The 9,837-nt window shown below is 36.2% G+C and overlaps 1 protein-coding gene and 1 long non-coding RNA gene across 4 annotated transcripts; both read right to left on the minus strand.

Annotated features, from left to right (window-relative positions):
* Window positions 1–1,560: 1,560 nt before the first annotated feature.
* Window positions 1,561–3,377, minus strand: LOC143416961 (uncharacterized). Of its 3 annotated transcripts, none has more exons than XR_013097201.1 (5): window positions 3,276–3,377; window positions 2,961–3,023; window positions 2,821–2,880; window positions 2,430–2,492; window positions 1,561–2,210 (listed from the first exon to the last, which is right to left on the minus strand). It is a non-coding gene; the product is annotated as an uncharacterized LOC143416961 (long non-coding RNA). The 3 variants fall into 3 exon arrangements; XR_013097200.1 differs by having other exon boundaries at window positions 1,561–2,036; window positions 2,148–2,210; window positions 2,821–3,023; XR_013097199.1 differs by having other exon boundaries at window positions 2,821–3,023.
* A 154-nt stretch (window positions 3,378–3,531) lies between these two features.
* On the minus strand, window positions 3,532–8,861 carry LOC143416662 (sialoadhesin-like). The gene is made up of 7 exons (XM_076882111.1): window positions 8,694–8,861; window positions 8,419–8,451; window positions 6,302–6,574; window positions 5,083–5,364; window positions 4,457–4,747; window positions 4,054–4,314; window positions 3,532–3,803 (listed from the first exon to the last, which is right to left on the minus strand). Exons 1-7 carry the CDS (start codon window positions 8,731–8,733, stop codon window positions 3,532–3,534), a joined length of 1,452 nt encoding a protein of 483 aa, XP_076738226.1. The 5' UTR covers window positions 8,734–8,861.
* Window positions 8,862–9,837: the final 976 nt, after the last annotated feature.

Here is a 9,837-nt window from a genome sequence, read left to right on the forward strand (position 1 = left end):
TATAATGATAGTTGTTGTTTTTTGTTTTTTTTTTTGGGGGGGGGGGGGGGGGGGTTGCTTTCCTTATGAGTTTGTTATCAGTGCCTTTAGTTCCTTGACTTCTTTATTTAAATGATTGTTTATCCCCTTTAGCATTCCCATTCTGTCCCTCCAGTCTTGTCTCCTTGTTTGTTTATCTTCTGTCTCTATGCCAAGCTTGTATGTCTTTTTCTGGTCTCATCTTATCTTCCTGTCTTATTTTGATCTCTTGTGTCCATAGTGCTTTGTGTTTAGTTCTACTTCCCCATCTTGTCATCTGTGATTGGTTTTAGCTGTCCTCCCACCTGTCTTCCTTATCCTTTGCCATGTTCTCTTTTATGTTTGTGTCTGTCCTTGTGTTTGTGTTTTGTTGCAAGAGGTGTAGTTTCAGATTATTTGGACCTGACCTGCTGTTTGTTGTATTTATTAAGGAGCTCAGCAGTAAAGCTGTTTTTGACTTTTACTTCTTGTCTCCTTAGATATGCATTAAGGGAGAATATTTAGAGAATATTTAAGTGGCAGAGTTTCACCAACTTGCAGAAAACTATATCTACAAAACGCAGAACCATTCCAGAATAATTTTTGTCAGCTTAAAATTGTGAAGACTGTGAATATATGATCATAAAAATACATAATGTCTAAATATTCACAAAGACTATAGAAACTGCATACAAGGACAAGACTGAAATCTGGCATGAAAATCACAGTATGATTGTATTAACAGGAAATTTTCCAGGTTAAAAGTAGAGACACTTCATATAAGATAGATTCAGTTTGCATTTCACTGTGGTGTTCTTCTTTGTCCTTTTCAAACACAAATTCAAAATGACTTAAATGCTGTCTTGCTGGCATAATAATAGCTGAGCTATCTGACACAACCTGCAATCCAGCTGCCAGCAAGTAGGGGAGGGAGGGAAACATACAGATTTTCCAAAGACTGATTTTTGCTGTTGGTGATGTTTGAGTTTGTTTGTTGGCAACAATAGAAATGGGGAAATACACTAATGTAACCTGCTGTTTATGGTATATTATTTGTTGTTTATATACTGCCTATACAAGTTTCAATAGCTATTCAGCAGGGTGGCTTTGACATATAAAGGTTTGAAAAAAAAAACATGGGGAAAATATTGAAAAGACCAGATTTATTTTTATTTTTTAAACAGACTCATACAGGCTGTTTCAGTGTGAGGAGTTTCAGTTTTACGACATGTCACATTTTTTGTTGCTTTTTTTCCACCTTCCATGTCTCAGCACCACAATGACCACAATTATTTTTCATTGCTTTTCACAGTGTCATGCATTCTTAAATGTAACAGTGATAATTATCAAAGTGATTTTTCCACTGTGCTTTTTGTCTGAACTCCTTGTTTACTCTCTGCTATGTGCTGATACCATGAAAAAAGACATCTCATAAACAGAAGGCTTTTCGTTGAAACCACATGCTTAGTTTCCCCATTTTGGGGAAATCATGAGGCTTTTCGGTTGATAAAAATAAGCCAGAGGCAAAATAGAAAGTAACCAATAAAGGCCTTTTACACCCAAAAGAGTAGCAAATAAAAACATTTATTTTATTCACAATATATAAAATGACTCTAAAAAGAGGTAAAAGATAAATCCCTCTCAAATAGATATAATAAAACTAAGACAGGACAAACAAAATAACTAAAGTAAAATGGACAGAGCAAGCTTGAAGTCCAGCAGTATCCTGTTTTCATGGCAACAAAAGTCATGGCAAACAACTCTGACTTTAAGTTGCGCTATATAAGAAACTAAATATATGATCACATATTTCAAACTATTTTTTTTTTGCAGCTGTTGGAACAGGATACATTCAAAGTTTTATACAAAACCTTTAACAATGAATATATATATATATATTTTTTTAAAAAGTATATTTTAAAAATATATAATCTTCATAAAAATGAGAGCATAGATTTAAATAAAAAATATCAGAGGAGCAAGAGTGGCTTCATAACAAGCTTCTTCTTGGCTTTGCTGCTACAGCTCTCCTCACTGACCTGTAAGACAAGCACAAAGAGACAAAGTGATTTCCAACATGTAAAGATATTATGAGCTGAAGACATTTAATAATGTGAAGAATAAATCAGCCTGCATGGCAGCAGAATTACTGAGAGAGCTTCCTGATGTGACTTCAGAATAAACTGCTGCATCAGCTGCAGGACTTGATTTTCCTGTGAATGAAGAGAAGATCATTGAAAACAATAATATCATTAACCAGGAGGAAACTGGATGTCTCCACTGATGCAAAGACAATTGAGTATGATAGATTTTAATCAGCTGATGAATTGTGAATACATAAATATAAACTGTAAAATAAACAGATTTACATTGTAAGAGCAGATAAACATGTTGAACAATATTCAGTGGAGATGATGGCAGACTTTGCTCACCTTTGTTTTTCTTGGCTTTTTCTTTTTTGGGCTGTTTGACCTCAGCATACATCAGACTGTCCTCTAAAAGAGACGTCAGAGCTCAGGACACATTTGTTCAGCACATATATGATACAAAGATGTTGGATACATATGAACTTTAAACTTTTTACAACTACAGTGAAAGAAATCTAAGTGAAATCATTTGTTGCCTGTGACACTTCAGCTTTGCATGTGTGTGTTTTGTGATTGAGGTCTGAGTCAGAATCTGTGGATGCTGTGATTCAGTAAAGCTGAAACACTGATCAGTAAGTGAATAACTAAACTCCATGTTGACCTATAATTACCTGCAATATAATGATGTGATGACACATTCAAGTACAAACACTGAATGAGACTGTTGTGACTGTACCTGCAGCTCCCGTCTTCACCTCAGAGTAAATAACACACTCTTCTGGTTTGTGATGCTTCCCTGTTAAGATGATCAGATTAATTCACAAAAGAAAATAATTAATACAATTTTTTCCCCCACACAATGTGTGCTTTGCATACTCCTCTTTTCAAAATCTTTAAGCTTAATGAGAGAATATGTGACATCTCGGGTTTCATCTGGAACTGCAATAAAAAAAAGAAAAGACAAAGAAAAAGTTAAATGTTTATAAACATATCACGAGATAGTCTTCTTAAATTTCACACCTTTTTCATATCTAGGTGTTGCGTGCTTTTCAAACTGGAGTACACCAATTTCACTGTATTCAACTTGTGTGATTACATAAAGATAACAGTAGTATTAGTATATGTGTGAATAATTAAAGTGTGTGTAGTAAATAAACTCTGTAATACAGCATGAAAAGAAGAGGCTCTTACACTTGGACTGTCTGCAGCGATACAACAAGAGCAGGAGAATAATAATGAGAGAGACTCCACAAACCAGTCCAACAATCAACCACACAGGAGATGAAGAGCTGTCAGCTCCTGACACAGTTACGTAACAAAAAACAGAAATTAATTAATAGATTATAATCTTATAAATAAATACATTCATAAAATGGAGCCGAGTGACTTTGAGACTTAAATCAGACAATCTAACGTTCCTTCTCAGTCATTGGTTTATAAAAATCCATCACATGTCTTGATCCTGCTCACCTTTAACTGACATCCAGCTCTGTGCTGACTCTCTTCCTGAGTACTGACACTTGTAGAAACCTTCATCAGACTTTGACACTGCAGAGATCTTCAGCTCCCCTCGGGGATCATTTTGAATAAGTTTGTCATTGTGATAGAAAAACACATTGGAAAGTATTTTTTGTGTTCTCAAACTGCAGCTCAGACTAACAGAAGCTCCCTCAGTCACAGGATGAACAGGACTCACCAGGATAGGACCATTACCATCATCTGTGACACAATCACACACAATTGTTTCAGTCACATCAGCTGGTGCACACTTTGAGAAAAAGCTGACAAACAATAATAAGAACAGATTGTACAAATGTTCATCATGAAGATCTGATCTTGTGTATTTAAAACTGCTGTATGTGTTTTATTTTTCCCACATGAAATGACTTCACATACAGCAAAGCTGGGACAAATGTTCATGTGACGTCTAAATCATCCAAATCCAAGTAGTAAATGTATAATAACATACTCTGTACAGTGATGTTGACTGCACTGCTGAACTCTCCTGATCCAGACTCACACCAGTACACTGCAGTATCTGACTTTGATGTGTTGATGTCACATGTGGATCCAGTCATTCTCCTACAGACAGAGTACAGTCGGCCGTCCTCAGAGAACTTCCTCACTCTCCACTCAGTGAAGTTTCCCTCACAGGTCAGTGAGACAGAGTCAGAGGTGAAGTGTTGCACTCTGTCAGGACTCACTGTGAGAGACGCTGCTGAATGAACATCTGGAAACGACATGCAGTGAAGAGACAAAGCTCACAGATGTTAGGAACAAAAAATGTCAAATTAGTATTAGAAAAAAAATAATGAGCTGAACCTTCGTGGATTACAGTGATGACACAACTTATTAGACAGAATCAAACTGACCTGCAGACCAGACAAACTTTGGTCGACTGTGATCAGTGTGATACTCTGGGTCTCCTCTTCCAGCTCTGCACACATATCCTGCTGTGTGTGTCTGTCCATGAATGATGTAGGAGTCCTGTGCAGTCCCACTGCCATCAGGTAGCAGCTCATAACTGGAGGATTTCTCTGATAGATCAGGAACAGCTTTATACCAGTAGAAGCTCCATCCTGCAGACGGATGTTCAACCTCACAGTTCAGAGTTACTGAGGCTCCAGGACTCAGCCATGATGGAGACACAGTGAGGACAGATCCTGTTGGAAAGTAATGAATATTATTTCGTCAGGCTCACTCTCCGTTTTTTCTCAATGCTTTTCTCAGTGTTTTTTTCCCCCAATATGTTTTCCTTTTTTATGTTCTGTTAATCTGTGATATTTATGTTTCATATTTGTATTCTTGTGAAAATTAATATATTTTACTTGACTAGAGAGCACTTTTAGTCAGTTCCCATGGACTCTACATTTTACATGACTGTTCGTGTTCAACAATTTCCAATAAGAGCCGTTACCGTGAAATATAATTTTGTTTTTCCTTCATAGTAATCCTCAGTCATCAATCTATTTAACATTGTTGGTGAATACAAACTGACCAGTTTTCCCAATCCTGACTGACTGGCTGTCCTCTGTGTAGTAAACTGGGTTTCCTCTTCCTCCTCTGCACCTGTAGAGTCCTTCCTGTGAGACACTGATTTGTCCATTTGAGTGAAAAACTGCATCTTGTGTGGTCAGGGCTTCAGAGGATTTCTCATCTCTGTACCAGTAGTATTTCCATCCAGATGATGATGATGGGTTCACAGAGCAGCTCAGTGTCACACTGCCCCCTACTGGTATGATTAAACTTTGTGCTGTCAGTTTGGCTTTGGGTTTACTTGCTGTTGAGGTGACAGGAAAAAGTACATCAGTACATCACAAAATACAAATGTTGCACAAACAAATTGCTTTTAGATATTTTGTGTCCTGTGTTGGATTTTTCCTGCCTTGTGAATAGCATCTGATGCAGACCCATGTATTTATTTATATATTTGTATAATAATAATAATAATAATAATAATAATAATAATAATAATAATAATAATAATAATAATAATAATAATAATAAGAACAAAGTTACCATTAATAGTCAGAGTTCACAGATAGTAACTTTCACATTTAGCTCAAAAGTGCAGCTTTCCAAGTCTTAATGCAAATTTGCATCAGACAAACGTGTTAAAAGAAGGCCCTTTCCATTGTGATGCAGACCCAGTTTTCTGTTCCATTACAGAGCCTATAACACCTTCAGACAGACCTGGATCAGTGTCACAGTTATGTGGGTTGAGACACTGATATAGATGATTTTCAGTGAAAACATGTTCAGATTCTGAATTAATGTAAAAGCACTTAATAAGTACACAAAATGGCAAATTAATATTGAATTCTGATTTTCACGCTTTTAAAAACACAAACTACTGCAGATTAACTGGCTCCACTCTGAGGTTTCATTTTGTGAATGAGGAACTGAAACCCAGTGTTAGTCAGCTGGTTCAACTGGAGCAGAAGAGGATGAGTCAGGGAGAAACTCTGAGTTTGTTAAAGAAAACCTGTCAGAAGCCTGTTACCATGGTAACTTGGTAACCTAACTCAGAGTTAGGGTAAGTTAACTGTCTTTCTGGAACAGAAACCCAGGGTCTCACAGCTTACAGAGAATGTTGTTAGCACAGATCACATAATGATCCATTTCAATTTAACAGAAAACTAAAAATTCAACTCAGACCACTCTAGAAACAGAACAAACAGATTCAGGTCTTTCAGTTTGTTACTTTTGGAAATTACCGGTTTCAGTAATGGTGACTTCATTGCTCTCTTCTGTGAAGTAAACTGGATCTCCTCTCCCTCCTCTGCAGTGGTACAGACCTCCTTGTGAGACACTAATAACTCTGTTTGTTTCACCTTCTCTTATGAGCTGGATTTCAGAGGAGACTGAATCACTTCTGAACCAATAAACATTCCAGCCAGCAGAGCCCTCCACAGAGCAGTTCAGTGTCACACTGCCCCCTGCTGGTATGACTGAACTTTGTGCTGTCAGTGTGGCTCTGCATTTACTTGCTGTTGAGGTTACAGGAAAAGAGAAATATCAGATTTTCACTTGCTTCAGGAAGAACTTTGTTATAGAAATAATAATAATAACTTCTTTTTAAAAGTGCCTTTCAAATACCCAACAACACTTAACAATAGAATAAAACACATAATAGAACAATGACAAAATGAAGAACAACTTCGAGACAGAGAGATTCCCACACCCTGGGAGCAGATCAACTGAAAGCTCTGGTTTCCATGGTGCTGAGATGGAAAGAAGGCACAACAAGTTGGATGTGAGCAGGCAGAAGAGGTGGTGCTTATCAGGTTAGAAAGTTAGGGAGGAGCGAGGTTATGACAGGCCTTGAAGGTGAGCAGAAGAATTTTGTTTACTATCCGGACATAGGACATAGGACATAATCGGTTAATGTTGCGTAGATGGAAATGGGCAGAACAAGTGAGATTATTGATGTGAGATTTATAAGATAATAAACTGTCTAGGATGACACCAAGGCTCTTAACTTGAGGTGAAGGGAAAAATGTGGAGTCATCAATAGTGAGTCAGAATAAGTGTGTCAGAGATGCCAAGAGAGGAAAGTCTGTTTAGAAGGATGGCATGAGAGATAGTGTCGAAGGCTGAGCTCACATCCAAAAGGACAAGAATGTTGAGAAAACAAGAGTCAGCTCTGAGTATTCTGAGAAAAGATCACACTTTACACATTCACTCAGTCATTTAGCTTCTAGCACCAAATAGAAAATATTTACTTGCATGTGACACATGTCTTCATGCAAAAACTACAGATTCCCTCTGATTTATTCTTCATCTATTCAAAGACAAATGCTGCACAAACAAATTACTTTTAGATGTTTTGTGTCCTCTCTACATTATCCTTTAATAACACTCAAAGGTAACATGACACTGAATGGTGTCTGTTATTCCTGTGGGGGCTGCATCATATTTACACAGAGCCTACTCTCCCTTTGCCTTTGTCATATGGAAATGACAGTAACATCACATAAAATACAAAAACAGTATTTCACACACTGTTTGAAAACAGGGAGATTCAGAACACTGTAGGTACTATTTCTGTTATTGGTAGAGCATGTGACCATCAGTGTTACTGCTCTATCCAACAGGTGTACTACAAGCTGACATTGGTGGATTAGAAAGCAATGTTGATCTTAAAGTCAGTTTTCTGTGTCATCACATTAGTTAGACTTTCTATTATTCTAGGGTCTTTACCTTACTGACTGTTAACTGAGCTGAATTGATTTAAGTGGTCTATGAATAGACGAAGAATAAATTAGAGGGAATCTGTAGTGTAGTTTTGTATGAAGACACTCAGTCTAATGTGCCAGAAGCACCAAACAAATCACTGAGTGAATGTGTGATAATTTCTATAACAAAATTCTCCTTACAGCAAATGTTCACATAAAAATATTCAGTTACAAATCCAAATAGAAGCATAAAAACTTTGTTGCTTGTATTTATTTATCTGTGTGTTATGTGTTTTATTTATTTCCCCACAACTAAAGAAAATACCGAAACAACACTGCACAAGAAAAGTTAAATATGTAATATTTATGAGCCTGTTGAAAAGGGAATTTAATTGGTTCTGGACGTTTAAAGTGTTCCAACATTTTAACATAATGAAAATTTGTATTTAATATTATTTGTTATCTGTCCATCTCATGTATAGTCTTTTTTTCCGACAATTTTGGCAACTGCATCAGATTTTAGTATTTTAAAATGTTATATAAACTGTATAAAAATGTGTTAAGAAATAATTTAGAGTGGTACAGGAGGTGTGAATCTGGAAAGCAATGTCATGCATATTCTATAAATGCAAAGCAAAGAAAAATAAATTTCTCACCATCAGTATTTATGTAGAAGAGTGTACTGAGCACTAAAATAAAGATTGAAACATCAGAATCAAACTGTCAGAAAATCAAACAAGACAAGCAATGAAAAACAACCATGTATCCAACATAATGCTCCAGATTAAACTGAGCAAAGGCACCAGCAACATTTTCCTTAAGGATCATAAAATTAAACCGTTTTAACCAGTTATAGACTATAATGCTCACAGATTAGAAGCTTTTTTTTTATTAACTAGTGCCATTCAAACGAAGCTAGAAATGTACTTACACAATAATAAGCCCGTTATGCAGTGCAAAGTGTATCCCATCTTCAAATCTAGCCGTGCCCCACTTGGATCCTCGCCAATCTCAATCTGACTGTTTACTTAATATAAAATATATTTATTATAAATAAAAAATGCAGAATGATGAGAAGCTGCATTTAATACAGACAAGAGCAGAGCTCTCAGCTTCTTCTGGCTGTGGCCTCTCTGTGCTTCCTTTTTTTATACAAACCTCACACAGCTTCTGTAGCTTTGACCACAGCAGCTGTGTGACGTGTTTGCATTTCCTGTCTATTGTAAGCATAAACATTTGTTTCTTGTGTTGTTATATTTCTCTATTTTTGTGTTGCCAGCTGACATATTTCTTGTCTGACCTGACACTTTTTTTCCCTAACACTGATAGATTAGTCTGAAGTTTTCTCTCTCTGTTTCAGAGCTGGATTGACCTCATATTTACATTGTCCTTGGGTTCATTTCATGAGTATGGCGTATTATTGATATACCACCTGATTTGCTGTTAGTTGTTCACAAAATGCTTCTTCTTTTTTCCATCTTTCTGAAATGTGTCAATCAAATATTTCAGTTATTTGGAATAACAATAACAATAGCACCTTTGCTAGACTGAGTTTCTACTTTGGAGCCTGTATTTTCAGTGAAATATGCAAATATGTATGCTTATATTGTGTTTCACTGTGAGCTCAGGTATTATCATGCAGTACTATAGTGAGCAAAGCTCCCTTAACCTCAGCATAGATCTGTAAATCTTATCATGTTGTGGTTGAGTTCCTGTTTTAAATTTGTTTGTCACCCCAATCGCAGGAAATAACAATTTGTGTGGTTGAACTGAAACAGCAGACTTTCATATTTCACAAACTAAAGGCAACATTTAAATTCATTCAATTTCTAATTTCTAGTTTAACTTATTGGCATTAAGACATAAAATCTAAAGACAACCTGAAAATGACATGAAAAAAGTCCAAAAAACGTTACAATTGGCAGATGTTTACACACTTTTATATACATTAGCATGACTGTGATGGTAATTTTGTCCTTTTAATGGTTTATGTGAACTGTTCTTATTCCAGGGTGAAATTGTACAGCATATATCTTTCATGACTAAAAAACAGGAACTTGGTGCACATGTATGAC

The sequence above is a fragment of the Maylandia zebra genome, linkage group LG3 (assembly GCF_041146795.1).
Source record: "Maylandia zebra isolate NMK-2024a linkage group LG3, Mzebra_GT3a, whole genome shotgun sequence".
NCBI classification, from domain to species: domain Eukaryota; kingdom Metazoa; phylum Chordata; class Actinopteri; order Cichliformes; family Cichlidae; genus Maylandia; species Maylandia zebra.